This window comes from Dromiciops gliroides, chromosome 4, assembly GCF_019393635.1.
Source record: "Dromiciops gliroides isolate mDroGli1 chromosome 4, mDroGli1.pri, whole genome shotgun sequence".
NCBI lineage: Eukaryota > Metazoa > Chordata > Mammalia > Microbiotheria > Microbiotheriidae > Dromiciops > Dromiciops gliroides.
Window position 1 is genome coordinate 7,939,215 of NC_057864.1, and position 26,802 is coordinate 7,966,016.

The 26,802-nt window shown below is 49.0% G+C and overlaps 1 protein-coding gene across 4 annotated transcripts in view; it reads left to right on the plus strand.

Moving 5' to 3' along the window:
* Positions 1-10,851: 10,851 nt before the first annotated feature.
* Positions 10,852-26,802, plus strand: part of PTGER3 (prostaglandin E receptor 3) — a 315,782-nt gene continuing 299,831 nt past the window's right edge. For 2 of the 4 annotated variants that reach the window (XR_006356384.1, XM_044003603.1), the window contains exon 1: positions 10,875-12,572. Coding sequence is in view for 3 of the 4 variants with exons in the window: in XM_044003603.1 (XP_043859538.1) it covers positions 11,667-12,572 (906 nt within the window). In the remaining variant the exon portion in view is untranslated. Of the gene's footprint in view, positions 12,573-26,802 lie in introns of all 4 variants that reach the window. The other 2 variants (XM_044003605.1, XM_044003604.1) reach the window with 2 other exon arrangements.

Genomic DNA, 26,802 nt, shown 5'->3' on the forward strand with positions numbered 1-26,802 from the left:
TGGAAACAAATCTACAACACAGGTGAAGTTAATAGAGCCAGGGACAATGAGAAAGGGAATAGGGGAAGGGAAAGATAAGACCCACATCCCGTACCTGGGTAAAAAGCCGCCCCCCCCCCCCACCTCGAACAAGCTCTGCCTCAGCTACAAAAACTGACTCCAACCCCAAACACCCCCAGGCCAGCCAGCCCCACCCCCCAACAACACAAAACTGCCACCACCCAGAGCCTGCAAGGGAGAACCAACTGTGCCACCTCGGCTGCTTCTGTCTGAAGGTCCCCCACACGCCAGCTCCTCCCTGTCCCTCTCCCTCTCCCACAGGAAGCCCCCTGGGCTGTCCCCATTATCATCTAGCCAGGCCCGTGGGTGTGGGGGAGCTCCTAGGCGGGGCTTTTTCAGTCTGACCATGAAGAAGCCACGATGGGGTCATGGAAACCCCAAATCACAGTTCCTTACACATGTATATAAACAGTGTGAGAACATTGAAGTGAGTGGGCACTGGCAGCCCTGGGGACCAGGAATGGCCTCCCTCCCTCCTGTGAGAGGTGGGATTGGAGTTTGGTAGTGAAGGGAACCAGAGACTTTGGCCGGGCTGGCTCCCTAGGGGTAGATAGGAAACCATAGGTGGGCAGGGCTGTCACCTGGTCAGACCAACACGAGGAGGGTGTGTGTCGGGGTAGGGAGCCACTTGAGGCCAAGAGGCCCCTGAGAGGATCCCACTCAATCAGGTGGCGCTTGGTGAGGAGGGGTGAAAACCTCCTTAGGCGCTTGGTCTGAAGTGGAATGTTCTAAAAATCCCGGCACCCTCCTGGCCTCGGGTACTGCATGGGGCATCCCACTGGGCATTCTAGCTGGCGATCCTGCCTCCCTTTTCCACCTGCCTCAGCATGGGCTGTCTTCCAGGCCCGTGATAGGCATCCTCTGCCACTCCACCTCGATTCTCCAGCTAACTCCAAAGTTGAGTTCTAGCACTTTTTAGGAGGAGCTTTCCCCCCTCAGACTTGGTGACACTGTGACCCTGGGCAGGTCACTCGGCCTCAGTTTCATCTTTTGTAAAATGGGAATACCCAGCTCAGGGTTGTGGGAAACAAACGAAAGAACTCGAAGCTTCTTGAAGCCTTGAATTTTGATGCTGTTAATAGGCTGATGGTAATGGACGGCCCCATCAAAAGAGATTGAGAAGTGGTATGGAGCTGAAAGTATTGTGTCCAGTAGAAACAGTCAGGAGAGATCAAAGAGATTGGGGAATGAGATTGTTGTGTCCAGCATCGTTCATAACCATCTCAGGGAGGCCAGTGTCAGAATAGTGGTAGCTGAGTCAAATTGTAAAGGATTAAGAACATAGGCAAGTTGGGAAGCAAAAGGGATCAGAGCAAGGGCAATGACAACACAACAGCTGGTTGACCTAAGTCCCCTTGTGGGTGGTAAGGAAGACATGAGAACAATGAGTGGTGGATGGGGCAGAAGACTCCTTTGAAGCCAGAATCAAGGGAGAGGATGAATGAAACCATGCTGCCAATGCTCCTTCATTAAGCGTCTCCAACTTGGACAACTCCAGTGGGGTTCCTGGTACCATGAAGGCCAACTCATCTTCCAGAGGAGGAAACGGGGCCCTAGAGTTTAGTGCCTAGAGCAGGCTAGAAAGATGGGCAGAGACCAGGCAGGAAGCTGTGCTAAGAATCAGAGAGACAGGAAGAAATGGAGGAGCAGGGGATGATAACTCATTCATTCTTATCTACAATTCCTCCAGCATCTGGGCCGGCCCCTTATCTTTCTTAACTTATCCTCAACTGAAATCAAGTTCCAAAGTCAGAATATTTCATCGATAGACTTGGCTCCTCCTCAGCTGTCTCTGCCAGCTTGTCTGGACCCAGTCGGATAGGATTTTGTGCAGCTCTGTGCTCTCTCTTTCTATAGTGGAGGTGCCGATTGCTACCAGGATTTTCAAGTTAACTCCCCTAAATTGTCTTGACGATTATCGTCTTCCTATCTCTATAGTCCTCACAGTGACTGCCAGGGAGTGGAATTTGAAGTACCCAATAACTCTTATCTACCAGCTCCCTCTGCTACCTACAAATATCCCCCTATCACCTGATTGATTTCCCAGTTCCAGGAGAATCCACTTCCTCTTCTCATTTCATTCTAACCCTGCTATGTGGCTCCAAGGGTAGCAATGTTCATGTCCTTTTCATAGCCTTTTCTCAATCTCATCCCTACCTTGAATTCTGCATTTGGCACTTGAACACCTCCTGGATCCGCTCAGGGTTTTTGTGCCACTGCTTTCCTGGTCCTCTTATCTGCCCAACTGTTCCTCCATCCGTTTTTCTAGTTCTTCATGTCACAGTCATAGCCCCATCTTTTTTTTTTTTTTTTTTTTTGGCAGGGCAATGAGGGTTGTGACTTGCCATGGGTCACACAGCTAGGAAGTGTCTGAGGCCAGATTTGAACTCAGGTCCTCCTGAATCCAGGGCCAGTGCTCTATCCACTTCGCCACCTAGCTGCCCCCGCCCCATCTTTTTTTTTTTTTCTTTTTTCTTTTCTTTTCTTTTTTTTTTTTTTTTTTGCCTCCATTCCCTTGGCGATCTCATCCACTCTGTTCAGATGATCATCTGCAGATAATGAAGCTCTCATAACTACAGTCCACAGTGTCTTCTTTCTCTGGCTTTTTGGAGCGCTGGCGTTCATGTCAGACCTGCCTGGTGGAGGTCATTAGACTGCTAAGTGTGGCTCTACAAACAAAGTGTATTTACATTAAGAAGGCATGTCACATTAAGAAGAATGTCAGCTTGGGATAAGAAGATATGTGGGGGGCGGCTAGGTGGCGCAGTGGATAGAGTACCGGCCCTGGAGTCAGGAGGACCTGAGTTCAAATCTGGCCTCAGACACTTAACACTTACTAGCTGTGTGACCCTGGGCAAGTCACTTAACCCCAATTGCCTCACTAAAAAAAAAAAAAAAAAAAAAAGAAGAAGAAGAATATATGTTGACTGCATGGTGGTAAAAGCCAGATCAAATTGATCAGTCAACTTGGATGTGGGAGTGGAGTATACCAGGCACCCGGGATAAGCCCTGTCCAGGCCAATACATTTATCAAACTTAGATCAGGGTGTAGAAGGTATTCTTGTTAATGTTTCAGAAAACACAAAACTGGCTGCATGATTGTTGACACATTGGATGAGGATCAGAATCCAAAAATTTCACTGAGAAGAATGATGGATTGAATGGAATAAGATAGCTCTCTTTCTAATATTCTACATGATCTCATTTTTTAAAAGTAATAATAATAACACTGAGTGAATCATTGTCCTGGCTAGAACAGGGCATGTCGTTGGCAAAGCTAATGGAGAACCACAACTAAAAATAGGGAGCTCAATAGGGATGAATGCAACACTTCTATATTTGAGTTAAAAAAATCTTTATGACAACAGGACTAACAGAGGTTTACTACAGTGTGTCCGTGCTGATGTAGGCCCAGGGTCACACAGCTAGTAAGTGTTAAGTGTCTGAGGCCGCATTTGAACTCAGGTCCTCCTGACTCCAGGGCCGGTGCTCTATGCACTGCACCACCTAGCTGCCCCTCAAGCCCATTTCTTAGGGCCATGGTGCCTAAATGGAGAGGAAGGTGGTCCTCAGATGGGGGGAAGGGGAGGAAGAGAGAGGGAGGGAAAGAGAAAAGGGAGAGAGAGGAGAGAGAGAGAGGAGAGAGAGAGAGAGAGAGAGAGGAGAGAGAGAGAGAGGGAGAGAGAGGGGGGGAGAGAGAGAGAGAGAGAGAGAGAGAGAGAGAGAGAGAGAGACAAAGAGAGAGACAAAGAGAGAGAGACAGAGAGAGAGGAGAGAGAGACAAAGAGAGAGAGAGAGAGAGAGAGAGAGAGAGAGAGAGAGACAAAGAGAGAGACAAAGAGAGAGAGACAGAGAGAGAGGAGAGAGAGAGAGACAAAGAGAGAGAGAGAGAGAGAGAGAGAGAGAGAGAGAGAGAGAGAGAGAGAAAGAGAGAAAGAGAGAGGAAAAGAGAGAGAGATTCAGGCAGGTAGATTTAGAGACCCAGAACTTCCAGTCTCACAATCAAAAGAAAGAGACTGCTCCCCACCACAAGGTAGGCCAACACCATATTCTCAAAAGCAGGTGCCTGACATCTCCAGGAAGGGGCTTCTCCATTGTGTATGGTCTGAACATTTACCAAACCCCAGGTACATTGTGATAGAATATTCTGCCCAGACAACAGAGAAAAACATATATGGGAGGAAAGCAAGTGTGGAGGGATGTAACGATTGGAATGACGCCACCTGCTGGAGACTTACTGTAGCAAAGCTCCACCCATGAGGTGAAGGTCTTTTCTCTGGTGTCAGGAAGTGACGTTTGCTAGTGGGAGGAAGAAGGGGGAGCCTGGCGCTCTGACTGTTTCTTCCCTGTGGACGCTGGCGGAGAAGGGAGATAGAAAGGCGCTCTCCCTTTAATAGATAGATGAATGTAGGCCTTTCTCTCTTTACCAAATTCTTATTCTCCTTAATAAATGCTTAAAAGTCTAACTCTTGCTAAAGCTTATAAGTTATTGGCAAACACTCATTAGATATTTTAGACAGACTAGCTAGAATTTTAGCCTTAACAGGGGTTTGCCATTCATGTACTGTTATAGATGTCAAGGCTGTTTCCCAGGCCAGTGGCTGAGGCTGAAGGATGCTGCCAGATGACTAGGGATCTGAATCTTACAGTTTTCCTGAAATCTGAGACAATGTTCAATTGATCCTTTCAGATACTGTGAGTACCTGTTGGTTGAGACTTCATCTTTGTGGCCCATCCTTATTAGATCCCTTCTCAGGTCACTGAGATGGTGGTTAGCACCAGCCAGTCATCGGGAGGAAGAAGAGCCGGTGATTGGGTGGGATTCCCTGAATTGGCCCAGCTGAACATGTGAATGCTATAGATGTCCCAGACAGTCATCAAGTACGAATTCAGAGTGCCTGGAATTCTGGGAGGTCAGTAGGATACAAAGATAAAAAATGAACACAGTCTCTGTTCTTAAGGAACTTACATTTGCCAAATGGTGAACATCCAGTTCCTTGCAGAGCCATTTAGGTTACCCAATACTGGGAGCCAGTGGTTAATTACCCAAGTCATGCAGCTGGTCACCAGCCATCCAAACTTCAATGTCCAGGGACATTTTGCTGCTAATAACCAAGCAAAGTGAGCAAACAGATGGCAGCAACTGTTCTTTCTGCATCTCTGCCTGCCTGTCACAGCCAGGATCTATTTGGTCACTAAGGAAGGAAGCATGAACGACTGACAGACTACTTGGCTAGAAGCAGGAGACTCGAAGTTTACTCCTGGCTCTCTTTCCACTGTCCTTTATGACCTTTTTCCCTCTCTTCTGCCCCCCTCCCCCATTAAGCTTAACATTGTCAATATTAGTCGAGCACCCACAGAGTACAAAACCCTGTCTTGGGCACAACGGGGTGAGTGTATTGTTTACAAAACGAAAAACTGGCCATTAATATGCTTCCCTTTCTGGGAGTAGGAGCAGCTATGCAGTTCAAAATTGCACAGCCAATGCTGAACTCACATGAGGGCTCAGCCAATGCAAAAGCATGAAGGGAAGAGGGAAAGCAAAGGCCACATTCAGGAACCAGAAAACAGGCCAGTTTTGTTGGAAGGCAGAATAGCAGGAACAAGAAATAAGTCTAGACATCAGGTGGGTGACTGATAGTGGACATCCTTGAATACCAAGTGAAGGAGTTTGGATTTTTTCCTCCAGGGGCAATAGGGAGCTATTGAAGATTCTTGAGAACGATATCATCAGACCTGCAATTTGGAAAGATTCTTTTGGCAACTGTGTAAAGCATAATTTGAAGATGCAAAAGATTAGAAGTCAGGAGACCAATGAGGAAGCTACTGCAATAGGCCGTGTGAAAGGGGAGGAGGTGATGGTGCTTAGGGTAGTGATTGAGTGAGTGGAGAGAAGAGGACGGATGCCAGAGCTGTTGGAGGGGTGGAATCAAGATTTGTAAATTCTATAATAGCAACTCAATAACTTTAACTAAATCTTACATATTTAGTGTCAGCTGGCTGAACTGATGCCAGGTGGATGGGAAGCAGTAAAAACTCCTGGATTGGAAATGGCTTCACCCTTCTTTTGGACAATACAGAAATCCCATGCATTCTTGGATACACTTTCCTGTAAAAATCTTCCCAGGGGAATCTACCTTCTTCTTTATTAGCTTGGTTATACTAATGGGTTTGCCAAACTCTTACCTCTTACTTCTCTGTCTTTACTTAAATATTTGACTGGACCCATCTCCAGTATCTTCCTCCCTCCCTCTCTTTCTCTTTCCCTCCCTCCTTCCTTTTCTCTTTCTCTCCCTCCCTCCCTCTGTCTCTCTGCCTCTCTCTTTCTGTCTCTCTCTCTCTCTCTGTGTCTCTGTGTGTGTGTGTGTGTGTGTGTGTGTGTGCCTGTGTCTCTCTCTCATTGGACTTGTGAGTAGGAAACTCCTAAGCAGACTGGCACTGACCCAGTGACTTATAGTTAGAGAGCTGTCTGGGACTCCACCTGCCGATCCATATCTTCCTGGCTCCTAGGCCAGCTCATTACCCACTCCTGCCTCCCTGAAATCCCTTTGTTTTCTTTTTAATGCATCTGATATTTACTCCTCCGTGACCTTGTTGCTTCGGTCCCAGGAGAATATAAGTCGATCGAGGGTAGGGCTGGTTTTGCGAAGTCAGATGATGAAACTGAGGAAGTGAAACAGCTGGGAAGAAGTGTCCGAGGAAGGACGCGAAGCCGGGCCTCTTGGCTCTGCACCATTCCAGTCCACGGTCGGCGACTACCTAGCACAGTGCCTTGAAAAGAGTAGGCACCCCATTAATGGAATTCACCGGCTCATAGGCGTCCAGTGGGAAGGAACCTCGGAGGCTATCCGGCCAACAGCAATTGATTTGAATGGAGTTCTTGGAATAATGTCAACATTTCACCAGCCTTCTTTAAAAACTAGGCTGCCTTCAGGCTTGGGTAGTGCGCCCTGGAAGCTGTAGAAGCTGGTCGAGGCTGGAATGATCCGCGATTCCTCTGGGTGGCCCTCTCAGAAATCCCGGACAGCAGCAGTCTGCGATTAGCCGAAAGACCGCTAGGTGGTGCTATTGTCTCGGAGAAATGCGGCTCATCCTTCACTGAGAGAAAAGTGCCCAAGGATGAAGCCCCAAAGGCAAAGCCCCCGGAGCCCTCTGGTCGCTTTTCCGGGTAAATCTCGTCCACGTGAGGTATAGAGAAGTAAACAGACAGCAGCACGTACCTCCCTCCCTGTGTTAAAAACCAACAAAACGCCAAGCAGTGCTCCTAAAACGCAACAAGGGAGGAACGCGGATGCTAGCCGACTGGTAGAAGTTGTCCTTCGATGCCCAGCCGATGGCTCGAGTCACTTCACTTCTGCCAGCCTCGATTTCCTCATCTGTGTAATGGGGGTAATAATTGCACCTGCCTCCTAGGGTTGTTGTGAGAATAAAGTGAAATGATCTAGGAAAGCACTAGATACATGCTAACTAGTGATTTTAATTAGCTCTGATGGGCAGCAACACGAGTTACCAGGACCTGGACCAACCCCTTCACTCTCCCCAGGCTCCGACTTGCATGTGTGCATGTGCCCAGGAGGCAGCTGATTCTAAAACCCCAAATTTCAGAGAACTGCTTACCTGTGTGCTTGGAGGAGGTCCCCATGAAGATGGAGGATGCACCATCACCATGGCCATCACCATCACAGCTACCATCTTTTCAAAGTGCTCCTCAGGCCTCTCAGGGGATCCTTATAACCACCCTGTGAGGAAGGAGTTAGTTATTCTCAGCTCCATTGTACAGAAGTGGAACCTGAGGCTCAGAAAGGCAGTGATTACCCAGGGTAACACAGTGCCTGAGGCAGGATTCGAACCCAGGTCTTCCTGTTTCCCCAACAAAGGTCCAGACCAAACAAACTAAGCAATTATAAACCACACTGTGTGCCAGATGGCATGTGGAATGGCCCCCGATCTTCAATCCAAGGGAGAGTTCAGTTCCTGACCTAGAAAGACAGAGTGTGTCAGCCTGGGAAGCAGAGGAAGGTCCTAGAGGAAGCCGTAAAAAGGAGAAGAAAGTGAGAGAAGGCTGTACCTTGATGAAATTCAGCAAGTTTGGCGACATAGTCTTGGAATGCCAGAGGCCACACTAGTCAGGGAGCATGGAAGGAACTTACACGGTGACCCAGTGCATTGTAGGTGCCCTGGGCTCTGGGAGGCCACTTGGGGCAGAGAAGGAACAAAGCCACCTAGGCAGGGGATCAGAAAAGGGAAGTGGCCCAAGTTTCTCCTGACCCAGAAAGCTTCCCGGTGCTGGTCTCCTTGTCAGAGAAAACTCCAGACTGCTCATTTTCAGTAGAAGATATAACCTCAGTAGCACACCATGGAAACAAAACTTTAATGTGCTTTAATCCAATGCTTCTCGAGGGAGTTTCTGTATCCCGGCCTCTTGTACCAAATGTTATTCTACTGAAGGAAAAGAAAATACTTCCATTATATTAGAATAACAATTTGCCAAATACAAGACTAATTTCAAGGCCCTAAAGGCTCTGAGGGAGGTGGATTTGAATGTTTTATTTGTTGTACTTTTAAATTAATTAATTAATCATTCATTTAGGTAGGGGCAATGAAGGTTCAGTGACTTGCCCAGGGTCACATAGCTAGTAAGTGTCAAGTGTCTGAGGCTGGATTTGAACTCAGGTCCTCCTGACTCCAGGGCCAGTGCTCTATCCACTGCGCCACCTAGCTGCCCCCATTTTGTGCTTTTTAAAATGAGGACACATCTGAAGACTTGCTGGGAATTTACTTGTTAAGCTTCAAGCCTCTGTTCCTTCCTATAAAATACTATCTACATACTGTGAAGGTCCATTATTTCACCACCACAACAAAGAAATAAAGCTGAGAAACGACCCAGCCTAGCATGACAAACTCCCCAGAGATCCAGGCAAAAAAGATACAGGTGAGCTGTGATTTAAAGCAGCTTCGAGAGAGAAGTAAACGCTTCATTTCGTGGGGTTTCTCCTTTCCCTCAGAACAGGATTGGCTGCCAATGATCAGCTGTCAGTCAGGCTAGGTAGGTGTGACATCTAAGCAAAGAGCCCACGGGGCATCTGGGGGAAACAGAAGTAGGTGTTCTCCGGAACTACTCTTTACATCTAAATAGGAAATTAATTTACTTACAAGAGGCAATCATTGGGGCAGCTAGGTGGCACAGTGGATAGAGCACCGGCCCTGGAGTCAGGAGGACCTGAGTTCAAATCTGGCCTCAGACACTTAACACTTTCTAGCTGTGTGACCCTGAGCAAGTCACTTAACCCCAATTGCCTCACTAAAAAAAAAAAAAAAAAAGGCAATCATTCAAGGAAATGAACTGACGGATACAGAGATCACCCAAATCCCATTAAAGGGATAATTAATCTCATGTAGCTGGCAAGAATGGATAAAATGCTGGGCCTGGAGTCAGGAAGATCTGAATTCAAACTCAGCCTCAGACACTTAGTAGCTGTGTGACTCTGGGCTAGTCACTTAACCCTGTTTATCTCAGTCTCCTCATCTGTCAAATGAGTTGAAGAAGGAAATAGCAACCCCCTCAGTAACTTTGCCAAAAAAACCCCAAAAGTGGACATGACTGAAAACAACTAAACAACAAAAACTTCCCACTTTGCTTCTCACATCCAATCAGTTGCCTGGTCCTACTAATTATACTTTTTTTAAAGGGAAGTTAGGTAGCTCAATAGATAGAGTGCAGAGCCTGAAGTCAGAAAGACTCATCTTCCTTAGTTCAAATCTGGTCTCAGGAACTACTAGCTGTGTGACGCTGGGTAAATCACTTAACCCTCAGTTTACACTTCTGTGAAATGAGCTGAAGAAGAAAATGGCAAAACGCTCCAGTATCTTTGCCAAGAAGACCCCAAATGGGCTCAGGAAGAGTCTGTCAGACTCAATAACAACAACAAAGACGGAAAGAAAGGCAGTTTGGGAATCCAAGGACATGGGAATCCAATCCCAGCCCTGCCAGTTTTTACCTGAATGACGTTGGGCTCTTTTCCTGGATTGTAAAATGAGAGAAATCTAAGGTTCGTTCATTCCTGCTCTAAATCTATGATGTTCTGATTACCTTTCTCCTCTATCTGATGTGAAGAAAAATGAACTTTGGAAGTTCGTCTCAAGTATTCCTGCTTTCTTGATGCGTTGCCCCACCTAAGAAGGTGCCCGACTGGGCTCTTCCTCGCTTGCCAGATTTGGAGCATCGGTCCCAAGGAATCATGTTTTGGATCTCCATGTTGGGTATGTAGGTTTTGAAACCTGAAGCTCCCCACATTATTTAGGACCCAAAGGAAAATGAAATAGGAGGGGATCTCTGTTCGAATCTCTCCTCACGCACTAAGTGCGTGACCTTGGGCAAGTTTCTGGGCCTCATCTGTAAGTAACTAGATGGCTCAGTGCATAGAGTGATGGACCCGATTTCAAATTTTGCTTCAGACACCAGCTGTGTGACCCTGGGTAAATCATCTAACCTCTGTTTGCTTCGGGTTCCTCACCTATAAAATAGGGCTAATAACAGTTACCTTTTAAGGTAGTTGTGAGGATAAGGAAAGTGACAGTGCAAAGCTCTTGGTAAACCTTACAACTTTGCGTGTCCGTTCTTATTATTATCTGTAAAACAGGATGTTGAACTCCACGGCTCTACTGCCAGATCAGACAGAAGGACCGCCCTCCTCCTCACCCTCCCCCCTCAGAGCCTCTTCGGGGGATTTGCCCCGGGCACGCGTGCCGGCTCACCCAAGCTGCTTCCACACGGGATCTTCCGTTTCCACTTGCGCCAACGCCATGCGTCTATCCCTTTCTGGTGGGGAATGGAGACAGGGGCGTGTCCCCCAGATTTCAGCTGGAGCTCTCATGTCCTAGTCCTAGCCTACTCCTCTCCGCCTTTCCAGGCTAGCGAACGGTGCCCCTCCCCACAGCTTCTCCCAGAGCGATTCGCTCTCCACCTTCCCGGGAGGTGACGCTCATTGTATCTCCTGGAAGGAGGGAGTGGAGGAGACGGGGAGCGGGGAGCGAGGTTTGGCTCGGCTTCTCCAGGTTCCGACGAGCAGTGGGAGATCCTCGGGTCCCCAGGGCGCTGTAGAGAGCGCCCAGAGAGGGAGCATGGGAGCCTGACAGCGCAGGGTGGCAGGGAAGCAGCGCTGGCGCTGGTGGGCTCCCTCGCCGAGGGGAGTCCTCGGGGAATCCTGCCCCCCTGTGCTCCAGCAGCCTGCTCTCCGGCTGCCAAGTGGGGCGCGGAGTCTTAGGGGCCGCCTCCTCCCTGCGCCCTGGGGCGCCCCGCCTCCCTCGGCCTTATAGAGAGACGGGGGCCGGACTCCGGCTTCTCCGCCGGAGCTGGAGACCGGCGCGCAGGGCGGGCGCGGACGGCACGGCGCCCTTGAGAGAGTGGCCGGTGTGGGGACCCCGCAGCGCGCCCCGGCGGCGGCGGCTTCAGCAAGCTAGCTCGGGGGAGCCGGGGCAGCGGCGGCGCCGGGCACCATGGCGGGCAGGGGGGCCCTAGAAGCGGCCACCGCTGGCCTTTTGCCGCTGCGCGTCCCCGGACGGCTGGCCCTGCCCCTGCCGCGGCTGCTGCGGGCCACGAAGGCGACATGAAGGAGCCGGCGGGCGGCACGGGCGCCCCCGGGGCTCCCCCCTTCTGCAGACGCCTGAACCACTCGTACCCGGGCACGTGGGGGGCCGAGCCGGTCGCGCCGCCGGGGGCCAACGGCACGGGCTCATTGGGCGCCGACGCGTGCGGCTCCGTGTCGGTGGCCTACTCCCTCACCATGATGATCACGGGCATCGTGGGCAACGCGCTCGCCATGCTGCTCGTGTCCCGCAGCTACCGTCGCAGGGAGAGCAAGCGCAAGAAGTCCTTCCTGCTGTGCATCGGCGGCCTGGCGCTCACCGACCTGGTGGGCCAGCTGCTCACCAGCCCCGTGGTGGTCGCAGTCTACCTGTCCCAGCGGCCCTGGCAGGAGCTCGACCCGAAGGGCCACCTGTGCTCCTACTTCGGCCTCAGCATGACCATGTTCGGCCTCTGCCCCCTCTTCATCGCCAGCGCCATGGCCGTGGAGCGGACGCTGGCCATCCGCGCGCCGCACTGGTACGCCAGCCACATGAAGACGCGGGCCACCCGCGCCGTGCTGCTGGCCGTCTGGCTGCTGGGCTTCGCCTTCGCCCTGCTGCCCGTGGCCGGCGTGGGCCACTACACCCTCCAGTGGCCCGGGACCTGGTGCTTCATCAGCACGGGAGAGCGCGGCGTCAACGGGACCCGCTCGGCGCACAGCCGCGGCAACCTCTTCTTCGCCTCCACCTTTGCCTTCTTGGGGCTCACGGCGCTGGCTGTCACCTTCGTCTGCAACCTGGCCACCATCAAGGCGCTGGTGTCCCGCTGCCGGGCCAAGGCCACGGCCGCCCAGGTGGGCGCGCAGTGGGGCAGGATCACCACCGAGACGGTCATCCAGCTCATGGGAATAATGTGCGTCCTGTCCGCCTGCTGGTCCCCCTTGTTGGTAGGTCCCGGCTGGGAAAGGGCAGGTCGGGTTGGGTCCTCACCAGTGTGCCTGACTCTGGGTGGATATATGGGGCGGGAGAGAAAAGGAGGGAGGGAGAGGATGGGGAGATGTCTCATCGTCCTCTTGCCGAGGGGAGCACAAAATTATCAGTTGTTGCTTAAAGCGATCTGTCTCTTCTCTTCTCTTCTCTTCTCTTCTCTTCTCTTCTCTTCTCTTCTCTTCTCTTCTCTTCTCTTCTCTTCTCTTCTCTTCTCTTCTCTTCTCTTCTCTTCTCTTCTCTTCTCTTCTCTTCTCTTCTCTTCTCTTCTCTTCTTTCTCTCTTCCTCCCTCTGTCTCTCTGTCTCTGTCTCTCTCTCCCCCTCTCTCCCTCTGTCTGTCTGTCTGTCTCTTTCTCTGTGTCTCTCTCTGTGTCTCTGTCTCTCTTTCTGTGTGTGTGTGTGTGTGTGTGTGTGTGTGTGTGTGTGTGTGTGTCTCTTCTCCTTACCCCATACGGGCAGCCCTCTCAGTCTCGAGATGTGTGGCATTCTCTCAACCCAAGAAACTTTTTGGGCTTCCAACTCACATTGTAAGACTCAGCAACAAGCATGTATGTAGACCCTGCTTTCCGGGGTCAGAGATCTCAGAGGCCCACTCCTCTCCCCCCCCCACCCCGCCCTGGCCCCATTTTTACATACGAGGACATTTGAGGGCCAGACCGGCCACCCAGTGCGCGTCACAGGGAAGATTTGAGCCCCAGGCCCCCTGACTCCCCAGGATACAAACTACGCTGTTTCTCTTATCTCATTTGCCACTGACGGCAACCCTCGGATGATGAGGCAGATATGAGCATCCTCCTTTAGTGACAACCCAACGTCACGCTATCATTCCCCACGAGAAACTTGTCTCAGATAAAGAGGGATTTATAACGGTCAGAGGTAGGAGTCGAACCCACGACTGCCTCTAACTCCCCGTCTAGTTCTCCGACACTCTCCCGGCGCCGCACGTTTTGGCCTCAGCCCAACCCCGCAACAGGGATCTGAGGGAGCCTCCTGCCGGTGAAACCAGGCGTCGGGGGTTGGGACGAATGAGTGGTCCTCAGGGGCCCAGCTTGCTTCCCTCAGGTGGACGTGGGATTGGGCTGGCTTCTAGCAGCCGGCGGCCCGGGAGTCTAAGCCAGAGAAGCCCCTTCTGTCTATGAACCCTCTCTGTCCGAGAGCTCCAAACACTTCTGCAGGGTTTCCCCCTTCCCGGAGACACCACTCCCCCCTTTCCTCTGTGGTCTGACCAATCTCACGTGGACTCGGTCAGACAAGGGCAGTTTCCTAAGGGAGGCAGAACCACAGGATGCTCTCTAGTGTCCTTGTAGCCAGCCGGTGGGGGAGGCCTCTGTTCAGGCAGTCTCAGGGGCGCTGGAGCTGAGCTGCTGCAGCTACACATGGAGGAAGGAGTCTTAGCACACAGTTCACTGAACCCCCTGCTCCCTCTTTCTTTTCCACTATCTTTCTCTTTTTTATTTTGAAATTCACAGTCACAAATAGAAACGGTCCATGTACAAAGAACCAAGAGGACAGTATGTAAAACAGTGAATTTATATTTTCTTCTAAGCAGTTTTTTTTAATGAAGTGGTCCTTGGGTGTGTCTATTAGTCCTTGGTATTCTAAGCTGAATACATACTTTTAAAAAAGGAAAATCAGATCGTCAACTAGGCAGTGTTTTATTTAGAGCGCAGATCTTCATGAACACTTGTTTCTTTACTTGTGCATGAACAACCTCCAGTCATTTCCATAAATTCATGGCCATGGGATACAGATTTCCCTCCCTAACCCACTCCTATATTATGTTCCAAAGACAAACTAAGTTCAGACAGGATGGTGTGGTAGAAAGAGGAGCATCCAGATTTCTTCAGACACTTAGTACACTGGAAATGTAACTAGGGGCAAGCCCCTTCCTCTGGCTCAGCCTCAGTTTCCTCCTCTGTAAAATCAAGATTAGAATGCCTGATTCTCCCCACCAAGGTAGACGTGAAGATTGAATCAAAGAATCTGAGCAGGATTTGTCTTATTTTATCACATGTGAGTTGGTTGTATTATCACACATAGTACATGTGTGACCTTGGACAAGTCATTTAAACTTCCTGGGTTTCAGTTTCTTCCTTGTCTATAAAATGAGGTTGTCAGAGAATCTATGAACTTGGATAGGAATATATATATATATATATATATATATATATATATATACATACATACATACATACACACACACATTTTTTCTTTTCACAAACATGTAACTGATTTAGCATTTCCTTCAATCACAAATTTAAACACACAGGCCCTTGAGAAATGGTCCCTGGGCATCACCAGACTGCCCTGGGGGTCCATGGAATAAAAAAGATCCAGGATTCCTGGACCAGATGCTGCACATGGCCCCTTCCAGCTCTGAATAGATAGACTACCCTGTGAATATCTGAAACTCCACCCATTTTAAAGCACGGTCGTTATTGTTACCCACCGTGTGGCTTAACAAAAAACTGCAGTTTAGATGCTTTTACTTCAAGCACTGAAAAAACACCAAGAGATGGGTGCAGTGAGGAGGGCCGGCCCTAAGGATACCCTGCCTGCCACCTTGGGCTAGTCACTGGGCTGCCTCACCTGTCAGAGCTGCTCCGTATAGCCTTTCCTCGCTCTAAGCGTCTGCTCTGCTCGCCATCCTATGCAGACTATGAGCTCTCACTTATATAAGGGAAGGAAGAGGAATTGGGCCGGGTCACTTTTCATTTCTGCTTTGAGATCCTCAACATCCAGCCCAGGGACTGGATCATAGTATATGTCTGAAAAATGTTTCCTGCTTTGTCAGTGACTGGAAGGGTATTTTTGGTCAGTGTTTGTGGAGTGTTCGTGCCATGACTACTACCTCCCTCTGACATCATCTCTTCCTGTTACTCCCTAAGAGCTACCCCAAACATAATTAAGCCCTGTAGCAACAAGTGCAGGGGTACCCTGACCTTTCAGAAGTGACGGGTGAGGGAGGAGGAGCACTTGCTGGCTTCTGAGTCAGGGGCCCCAGGCCCCTTCCAGCCTCTGGTCCTCAGTAGATAGAAGACAAGTAACAGTTGGGTTCATTTGGACTGTTGGCTTTTTAAATCAGGACCCTGTGTATTCAGGAAGTATTCAGACTCTGAGGGCTCTCCTGGGAGATGTCAGGACTCAGTCACTGTTGTAGAAACAGCCTGAGTGACATTGAAATGATCCTTTCCAGATCACTGGGCTGTGTCCAGCCAAGTGAGCCCTCAGATCTACTGAGGGGTTTCTGTCCACTGCTAGCAGCTGTAAGCTGGAAAAAGACCTGAGATATCACCTTGTCTGATGCCCTCAGAGGATTTAAAACTGAAAGGGGGAGCAGCTAGGTGGCGCAGTGGATAAAGCGCTGGCCTTGGAGTCAGGAGTACCTGAGTTCAAATCCGGCCTCAGACACTTAACACTTACTAGCTGTGTGACCCTGGGCAAGTCACTTAACCCCAATTGCCTTACCGAAAAAAAAAAAACTGAAAGGGACCTTTGTGCTCATCCAACTTAACTGTCTCCGTTTACAGATGAGGAAGGGCTAGAGCAGGGCTTCTTCAACTTCTTCCACTCGTGTCCCCTTTTCATCGGAGACATTTTTTGTGACCCCACATATATAGGTATAAATAGGTATACAGAACCTTTAACTGTTGCCAAATTTTTCTCCACCCCCACATTCAGTTACAAGACCGCATATGGGGTCATTACCCACACTTTCAGAAGCGAGGGCCTAGAGCAGTTACCTAACATAGTCAAAGTCACACAGGCAGAAGGGGGCAGAAAAATGGCCCTTTGACTCCAAGCCAATGGCTTTTCCACTGCCTCAAGCTTCCTCACCTTTTCCTGGGTGGGGCGGGGTTGTGGGGGTGGGGAGTACAGGTAATAGTGAAGCCCAGAGGGAAGTGACCATGTCACCCAGTTAGGAAGAAGCAGAGCTGGACTCAGAGCCCACTTCGTCCCTCCAAGGTCAGAGTTCCTCCCATTACACTGAGTTGTCTCTGCCTTTTCTGTCCTTGGAACAAATGTTAAATTTTAAAATCACTGAAGCATGGGCTCAAAGCTTAAGGAAAATGTTTGAATTCTTTTTAAAATGAGGGAGGAACCATGAGAGGGAGAGGGAAAGAGATGAGGGGAAGGGGAGGAGGAGGTGAAGGAGAAAGAGACAGAGAGTTAGAAAAAGGAAGAGAGAGGGAGGGGGAGAGACAGAGACACAGAGACACAAAGACAGACAGAGATAGAGAGTGTCTGTGTGTTTCTACTGACCAACATACATCTGCATGCAGTCCCAGTTATTGGGAAGATTCTTCTCACCTGTTTCATATATAAGAGCCTGGGACATAATCTTCACATCTGCAGAGCAAGGTCTCCTATACAGGGTGGATGAAGTTTGGACCAAGGGAGTGGTGAAGGGTTTCCTTTCCACAGAGGTTTGCAAATAGGTGAGAAACAGGAAATTCCTAAAATGGAATTTTTGTGAGTTAAAATGTTCAAAGCTCACTTTTACACCAAGCCTTTTCAAACTGGTCAAGGGAAATCTTCTTCAAATTGTGCTTCTTTTTTTCTTTTCCTTTTCTCCCCTTTCTTTCTTTCCTTCCTCCCTTCCTCCCTTCCTCCCTCCCTTCCTTCCTTCCTTCCTTCCTTCCTTCCTTCCTTCCTTCCTTCCTTCCTTCCTTCCTTCCTTCCTTCCTTCCTTCCTTCCTCCCTCCCTCCCTCCCTCCCTCCCTTCCTTCCTTCCTTCCTTCCTTCCTTCCTTCCTTCCTTCCTTCCTTCCTTCCTTCCTTCCTTCCTTCCTTCCTTCCTTCCTTCCTTCCTTCCTTCCTTCCTTCCTTCCTTCCTTCCTCCCTCCCTCCCTCCCTCCTTTCTTTCCTTCCTTCCTTCCTTCCTTCCTTCCTTCCTTCCTTCCTTCCTTCCTTCCTTCCTTCCTTCCTTCCTTCCTTCCTTCCTTCCTTCCTTCCTTCCTTCCTCCCTCCCTCCCTCCCTCCCTTCCTTCCTTCCTTCCTTCCTTCCTTCCTTCCTTCCTTCCTTCCTTCCTTCCTTCCTTCCTTCCTTCCTTCCTTCCTTCCTTCCTTCCTTCTTTCCTTCCTTCCTCCTTCCCTCCCTCCCTCTCTTCCTTCCTCTCTTTCCTTTTTAAAAATGCAGTGACCCTTTTCCAATATCTCAGTTTATGAACCTTTTCTTGCATCAAAGACCAGTTAGGAGAAGTTGACTTCCAGAGTGATTACAGCTGAGATGGAAGGGGTGCAAGCACCTGTTCATCCTCCTGCCTCTTGACTGAGAAGAAGCCCGGGGTGACTGACCAGCTGGGACCCAGATTGGTCATCACAATTAATCAGAGATGGGACAGTTTCCAGCCTGGCTCTTGTTCCCATTACTAAAGTCATTGCGAATATTCTTCTCTTGGTCCCATTCATGTCACTCAGCATCAATTCAGAATCATCGAGTCCTCTGAAATGTCTCTGACTCCCTTAACTACCATTCCATAAGGTCAGCAGTGACCCATCCTATTCATGGACCACAATTCATCAGCTATTCTCCAACTGACCAGCAAGGGCTTCAGGTTTTGTTTGTTGGCTTTGGAAATGTTTGATTCACCGGCTCGCAGACGTAGAAAGAGCTGGTGCCCCAGGCCTGGTGGTCCAACCCTCACCTTGGAAAAGCTGAGCCCTTGGAACGTTCAGTGCTTTGCCAGGTCAGGAAGGTGGGGAGGATCAGGTGATAAGACTTTGGGGTTTAAATCAAAGGTCTCTGACTGTGGAGGCGGTAGCCTTTACCCTACTCCCTGCTACATCCTCGATGTCTTTTATTTACGTAATGAGGATTTCTGGGTATTTCCCACTTCCTCCTTCCTTTCTCCGCCCCCCCCCCCAGTTAAAATCTCAAGATAGCACTACTACAAAAGGAAAAGTTGTCAAATCAAAGCCACCAACCTATAGAGTATCGGGCATATTCTGCCCCATCTTAGCCAGGGAGGAGGAGGGCTGTAATATCTGTTGTCTGGACCAATATTGGTTTTTGAAATTACTCCTCATTTACTCACTGTCTATTCTCAAAGAGGTGAGAATGGAAAGATAATGATAATTAAAACTTTGGACTGAAATACTCCAGATACCATTTAGAAAGTTCTCTCTCCTCTTAGACAATTAGGCCTTTACCTCATGATTTTGAAGGGGGTTGGTGAGAGAGAGAGAGAGAGAGAGAGAGAGAGAGAGAGAGAGAGAGAGAGAGAGAGAGAGAGAGAGGGAGGGAGGGAGAGAGGGAGAGAGGGAGGGAGAAGGAGAGGGAGGGAGAGAAAGTTAGAGAAATACTAACTTATAAAAGAAGAAGACTATGTAGGATGGAAGAAAAAGAGAATGGTTCATGTAGGTTTTAAATAAAACCTTGGTTTTTTTTCAAAGAGCTAGCAAAATGTGACATGCTTCATTTTGTTTTTAAAGTGGCAATCCAGTGAAAACCATTCAGAACCTTCATGCCAGAGTAATAACTAACTTCCCAAACTCATCCCACACCTAAGGCAGAGACCCAACATCGCGGTTGGAGGTCAAATCCCAATCGATATTGATGTGCAAAGCACTTCCCATCCATTATCTCATTTGTTCGTCAGCCCTGGGAGGTTGATGCTATTATTATCCTCATTTTACAGAAGAGGAAACTGAGGCAGGCCAAGGTTCAGTGACTTATCCAGAGGTGATTAGAGAGTTGAGATCAGATTTGAGCTTGGGTCTTCCTGGATCCAGTCCCACTGCTCTATCTATGGCACCACCAAATGTTATAGATAAGTTTGTTGATGCTAAACAAATATCAAACTAGCACTGCTTAATGTGGCCACAGTCCACAGGTAGGGGCCCACAGGGCTAAGGGAGCTCCCAGATCTCTTCCAGAGCCTAGAATCATGACCTGTTTTATTTCACCATAAATCATTTTTAATATGCCAAAGGACTCCTCAGTGGGTAGTGGGTTAACGTTGTGCAAGGGACCGTGTTTCACAATATGGGAGCGGGAGGGCTGTTGCATGAGGGGAGTGATCCCTCTTGGCTCAGAATCCCGGTCTGCATTCCTGGTCTTGTAATAGAAAATCACCCAGCCTCTGTGTTAGCATTCCGAATACCAATTGGTTCTACCCTTAGAAAATGGCAGCAGTTTAGAACTATGTATCCCAGGCCCTGAATGGACTCCCATTCAGCAGGTGTTTTGTCTACAAGGATGCCCTTTGGAAAGCACAAGGGGCTGGCCAGCCAGTTAAGGCCTAGCACCCTGTGCTGGGCAGATGTCAGCACTGGCCACCACCCCTGATAGAATGTTCTCCCTCTCACTGTCTTGTCCCTTTCAGCCTTGAGGACGACCTGCCCACAATCATCTCATAGTTGTTCTGTATAAACTCTGTGGACGCTTATATTTTGGTCTGTGTTGTTCTTCCCTCCCATCTTAGAACGTAAGCTCTTTGAGGATAGGAGTTCTATTCTTTTTGTCTTTTATCCCCATCACCTAGACAGTGTATGGTGCAGGGGAGACGACTAGAGATAGCAGTGGACAGAGCCCATTAAGAGGGATTCAAACCCTGCCTCAGCCTCTTACTGTTGTTGTTGGCGGTGGTGGTAGTGGTCCCTGGTTCTCAGAGCACCAATGACATTACTCGGGTGATGTCTGGGACTTCAGAGATGCAGAGACACCAGAGTGACCAATAGACTAACCTCAAATCTGTGGCCTTCAAGGAGTCCAGGTGTGGAAGGATGACCCTAATGGAAACAGAAGCCCAGAGGTGGGGGATGAAAGCACCATGGTGGAGAGCCATTAAGGACTGAAAGCTGGGCTGTCCAGCTCTCTGACTTTTCTAGATGAAGTGTAGAGAGGCCCAGAGAAGTGCCCAAAAGCACCCAGGCAATTAGCATCAAGGAGGACAGAGCCTCCGGCCTCTAGACTTCAAGGGATAGGTTTTGGTTGTGGTTGGCTGGTTTTCGTCTCACCTGTGCTCATCCTCTTAATTTGAGGTGGGAGGGTCATATTGTCTAGTGATCCTGGAGAGGTGATTTTTAGCATTTTGCACAAGAAAGTTGAAGTGTCCATGGGAGCCGTTGGGGGAGGGTGATCAGCTGGATCTGACATGAGGAACCTCATGGTAAGTGATGCAGTTACAAGGTAAAGCCATAGCTAAGAATAAGGAAAGCCAGTTTTACCAGGAATCCACTTGACAATATCTTAGACTACTCAGTAGAGATGGAACTGAAAACAGAGCTAAGCAAAAAAAAAAAAAGAGAGAGAGAAAATACAAAATGAAACCAGACCACATTATCTTCAGGTTGGGTGTCAAATACTAGTCGTTGTTTAATCATTTCTGACGTCATGGCCCTTTTGGGGTTCTCTTGGCAGAGATCCTGGAGGGCTTGGCCATTTTACAGATAAGGAATCTGAGGCAAACAGGGTGAAGGGACTTTCCCAGGGTCACAAAGCCAATGTGTCTGAGGCCAGATTTGAACTCAGGAAGATGAATCTTCCTAATTCCAAGCCCAGTGCTCTATCCACTCCACCCCTAGCTCCCCTAACCATTAGGAAGGTTGGTCTAAAATTGTATAACACTTTCAAACATCTCAGAAGATGACAATAGTGTCACAGCATGTCAACAGGTCTTGCTGTGAGGTATCCTGGTTTAGTAAAGGGAAATAAGCAATATAAAGGGTAGGATGTAGGGGAGCGTAGGCGCTGAGCTCTGATGAGCTTTCTCTAGAACAGACCGCTGTATTCTGGCTGTCACCAAAGGTGATGTTCTTCCATTGAGCTGATATGTGCACCTTACAGAAGGCGGGCAGGATAGCACTTGGGGCTTCTGATAAAGGCTGGATGTGATGAGTTCTGTCCATAGTGGCTGCCATCTTGGTTCCCCTGGGCTCAGTGATGGGCTCCAATGTCTGCTTCTCTGTGAGCTGCTGCTGAAGGCATTTTCTTCTTCTTTGGAGAAGCTTTTTACAAAAGTAGACATCAGTAGATGGGCAGCCATGCTCATCCCTCCAATGCAAAATAACCACTTCTCTTGTGTTCCATTAAACCAAATGGCCCAGGAACCCACCATTACAACACTGCCCCCCTCCCCCGGCTTCGATTTGGAAGGCACCAGAAAGTCCATTGGCAGAAGTCTGTGCCAGAGAGGGGTCCGGCTTTCCAGAGAGCTGCTCTCCACCCCTTAGGTGCTCTCTGGATCAGAAAATCAGCCACTGTGCAGTCTGCCTAAAAGTGACACGAGTCACCTTGAACTTTACAGCGTTGAGACCCTTCCGCAGGTGTTTTCCATGCTCAGCTGGCCCTATGCATGTGGGTACAAGAACTCCTCCTTCTTGGCTCTCCCTCTCTGTGGGTGGAGAATGCATTCCCCTGTGGCCAGCTGGTGGTGATGAGCCTCCCCAGGCTTGGCTGGGTAGGACCCATCCTTTGGACTCCTACTTCCTAAGGGTTCATCTTTCCAAATGTGTCTCCTCACAATCCCTCACTGGCAGAGCAGGCAGTTAGTAAGTTTGGGGTCCCATCATTGTGCCCTCTCCACTACCACCACTGCCTCACTCCTGCCTCTCTCTGTTCTGTATTTATACATTTGAACCTGTTCTATTTTTCCCAGTATGGTATCCTGTGAGAGCAGACCTTGTTCTCCTTATCTTCCAAACCTCAGTGCCTAGCACAGTGCCTTGTAAACGTTAGGCATATAATTAAAGCTTGCTGCCTTGAAAATTGAATTCCCACCCAGAGCTTCCCTGAAATGGAACAAGCTGCTTTATGAGGAAGTGAGTTTCCTGTCCCTGTAGGGCTTCACAGAGAAGCTGGATGACTACTTGTCCAAGCTGGTTGTCCAGGCTTCATGGATCAATCCTGGGCCTGGCCTGGGTCATAGATGTCAGACCCCAGTAGAAGTCACCCAAGTATCCTGACCTGCTACGTGTTAACTTAGAAAACCACATATCAATGTTATCTCTCTTCTGCTGTATTTTCATTTATTTTGTTAAATATTTCCCAATGACATTTTAATCTAGTTTGGTCTGGTCTATAGAGAATGTTGGCCACCTCTGCACCCAATGACCTTAATTTCCCTTGCAGCCCTAGCAGTATGTGAATCTCCTCCTCCTTGTGGCAGACATGGTGGCTTCTGTGGACATCTGTAGTCATAGGGAGTGTGGAATTCTCATCTGAGCTTGTCATTCTTCTTTAATCCCAGCTTTCCTCAATAAAAACAAACTTGGATTGGATTTGAAAATATCAAAGAGGGCAGGTACCCAAGGAAAATTTGTAGTGACTAACTGAAAAGAATTAAAGATTCTAAGTAGAGGGGGCAGCTAGGTGGTGCAGTGGATAGAGTACCAGCCCTGGATTCAAGTGGACCCGAATTCAAATCTGGCCTCAGACACTTGACACTTACTAGCTGTGTGACCCTGGGCAAGTCACTTAACCCCAATTGCCTCACCACCCCCCAAATAAAAAGATTCTAAGTAGAAGTGGTAGTTCTCCTATTCTGTTCTCAAGCCTAGTCGAACAGGTTTCTGGACCACTTTACAGACATTCTCTTTTTTGTTTTGAATATTACCACAGTGTAGTGGAAAGATTTATGGCTCTGGAGTCAGAGAATCTGGGTACAAATACTGCCCCTAACACTTATTACCTGTGTGACCTTGGGCAAGTCACAGCCTCCCTGATCCTCAGTTGCCTTATCTGTAACCCAAGGGAATGGAGATGTGTATCCCTGCTACTGGAGAGGCTGAGGAGGATGGATTACTTCAGCTTGGGAGTTCTGAGCTACAGAGGGGCTGAAGCCCAGATGTCTTATACCCAAATGGTGACCCCTCAGGATGGGGTGCTTGACCCAGGAAGGAAAGGGATCTGTGTCAATCAGTAGAGGGATCAAGCCCCTGAGGGGCCAGAACTGGCTATCTGAGGGGACCCAATCTTGAAGCAAAAGAAAACAGAAGGACGGCATTGGCCTCTCTGACTCAAGTCATTTCTTACTCTAAATCTTTGCAAAGAAAGAAAATGGTTTGGGATTTGCTTCCTAATTCTGTGGCTTGGGCTGAAACCCCAGCTCTGCTACTTGCTTATTTGTGTGATATCAGTTATGTCACAGTAGCTTCTCCAGGACTCAGCTTCCCAGGGCATGCACTAGGTGACCTCTAAGCCTATGTCCAGAAATAAGGTCCTGATCCTGTGGCTGGAGGATCCCGTGTCTGGCTCTGTGCTCCTAAGGTCCTGATGCCGTGGCTGGCTCTGTGCTCATAATTTTTTAAAGATAAGAAAGTTGAGGCTCAGAGATTAAGTCCATGGCTACTCAGCTAGTCAATGGCTAGGTCAGGATTGGAACTCAGGTCTTTCTTGGTTCTGAGTCTAGCATTCTTCAGGATTAAGACCATTATTTCTATGTAGCATTCTTTCCCCTACACCATGATGGATTGGAGTAGTCTCTCCTATAGTTCTTGTAATATTGTAAGTCACTCATTGCCTATTGAGCAGCCTGGAGAAAGTGGGGGAGGGGCAGGACCCTGGTAGAGCCAAGTGCTATGAGAAGTTGGACTTGGTGTCAAGAAGGCAGGTTCAAATCCTACTTCTGACACTTTTCAGAAAATTTCAAAATGACTTAAAAATACTTAACAATCCTCCAATAATCTTTAATTTTATAGCTTTTAATTTCCCCTTTAAAACCAGACAAGTCTCAACATTGAAACAGTATGTGCCTGAGAGATAGCTTCGATGAGATGAAGTAGAGAGCAGAATTGGCTTTTGTTTGAAATAGACACACAAGAGAAAACCCATGAGAATATGTCCATGTCACACTTATTATGTGGGTGAGCATGGGAAGTCATTGACCTCTTGGAGCCCCCATTTCCTCTTCTATAAAATGAGGAAAATAATAAGGCAAATATAACAGAATAGTCCAGCCTCTCTCAGCTGCAGTTAGATTGACAAGCACTTATTAGACTCCCACTATGTGCCGGGCACTGTGCTATAAAACAAGTTTCCAATTATCCTGTGATTTCACCCGTGTAAGTACTTTGTGTATAGAAAGAGATTGTAGCCCTTCCATAAGAATAGCAGGCAGCACCTTCATGTTTATAAAACACTTGCATATAGTATCTCATTTGATCTTCCTGATGACCCTGAGAAATAGGTGTTAAATAATTATCCTCACTTTTCAGTTGAGGAAACTGAGGCTGAGAGCAGGTACCCAATGTCACTCAGGTTTTCCTGACTCCAAGTCCCTCTGCAGTCCCCTCGTGATGAGCCTTTCCAGACTTGGCTAGTCTGGACCTCATGTGATGAACGCTGTATTTGTCCTTAAAACGATTGCTGAGAGAAGTGAAGTTGGTTGTTCAAAGTCTAAATTTCTAAATGTCTAGGGGCAAGATTTGAACTCTAGCCCTCATGATTCTCACACTCTATCTGCATTGCCTCCAGCTTCTGCTCAGCACTGGAAAAGACCTTGGAAGTCATTGGCCTCTAGTCACTGACTTACTTAGAACCTTCAAGATTTGAGGGGATCTGCCAGAGCTTGGGCTCTGAGGGCAAATGCTTTGAGAGACCTCCATGCCACCAGGGGGTGCTAGAGGAGGGTATTGTGGCCAAAAGAGTCATGGACTGAACAAAATGGTAAGACTGGCCTGGGAGGAACAGTTCTGGAGGTGTAGCCCGGCGGAGAGCCCATGCTTTGCCTCAGTGTGGTCATGGCACCTGTTTTGAGGCAGTGCAGCTCAGTGAGAAGGCTTGAGATTTGGAATCAGTTGAGTCCTGGCCCTGCTCCTTCCAGTCTGTGACTGTGGGTGAGTCACTTAACTTCTGCTTGCCTCAGTTTCCTCCTCTGTAAATAGGGATTATTAACAGCACCTCCCTCACAGGGCTGTTGTGAGGACCCAACGAGATGCTGCTTGTAAACACTTAGCGTGGTGCCTTGCTTCCTTCCTTTCCTCTCTTCCATAGGTGAGGAACCCAAGCTTTCCACATCCCAAATCTCCTGTTAGTTAGGCGGCAGCCCCCTTGAACGTTCAGCCTCCCCCACATTTGGGGCATTTGTGATTGAATTCGGCCACTGAGTCTGTTGTGAGGGACGGGGCGTTTCTGAGAGATCATGACGCTTTATGAAATGGAGACCTGATTATAAACAGGAAGCAGGAGGCCCCAGGGCCCCTTTCAACCTTTCAGGGAGATCATCCATTGAATATTAGTAACATGATCCCTCCTCTTGGGACTCTCCTGCTTGACCAGGACATTGCTATTGGGGGACTTGATTCAGCAAGCATCTATTAAGGGCCTGCTCAGTGCCGTGCCTCCAAAGACATAGAGAGAACACCCACTGACCTATTGGGGGGAAACGGCCACCAAGCGAGCACAACATGGACAGAGGGGTGGGGCAGAAGGCGCGGCCGTCAGGGGTGCGGTGGGGATGGGGGGAGATGGAAGGCATCCCCATGCTGGGGAGGGCTAAAGCTGAGCCCGAAAGGGCAGAAGGACCCTAAGACACAAAGGTGAGGCGAGCAGATATCCCAGGCATGGAGATGCCCTGTGCAAAGGTGCAGAGAGGGGAAATGGGAGATCTCAGGTGAGGAAAAGCGAGGCCAGTCTGGCTCCACTGTCAGGTGCTCACAAAGGGAGGAAGGGGCAATATGCCAGGAAAAGCGAATCACTGCAGAGAGCAGTTTGTGGTGGATGTCAGGCTAATAGGGAGCCCCTGGTGTTTCTTGAGCAAAGGAGTGACCTAGCCAGTTGAATGTGTGCTGCAAGAAAATCACATCGGCAGCTATATTTAGTCCTTCTGAACTGAGAAGAGTGAGGCGGAGCAACACGGTGCGTCAGGGCTATTCGCCAGAAGAGTTTCTGAAAGTGTTTTCAGGGTTTCCTAGGGGAGGCGTCCTAGTGTTAGACCCTGACCTGAAGGGATGAGAGGTACCAGGTAGCCTGAGCCCGTGGAGGGGTCGCTGGAGGCGTCACTCTACGCAGCATCATCCCAGGGGTCTCACCACCTCCTGAAGCAGCACATGCCCCCTCCTGCTTTGGACTCTATTGTTAGGAAGGTTTGGTTTTTAACGTTTTTCATTGAGCCTTAGTCGGCCTCCCTGAGTTCCCTTATGTGAAAATATGCCAGCCCTCGGAATATTTGAAGCCCACCATCGTGGCCCGAGTCCCTGGAGTTCTCTAGGCCAGACGGGGGCTGTTCAGTCTGGAGCAGAGGGGAC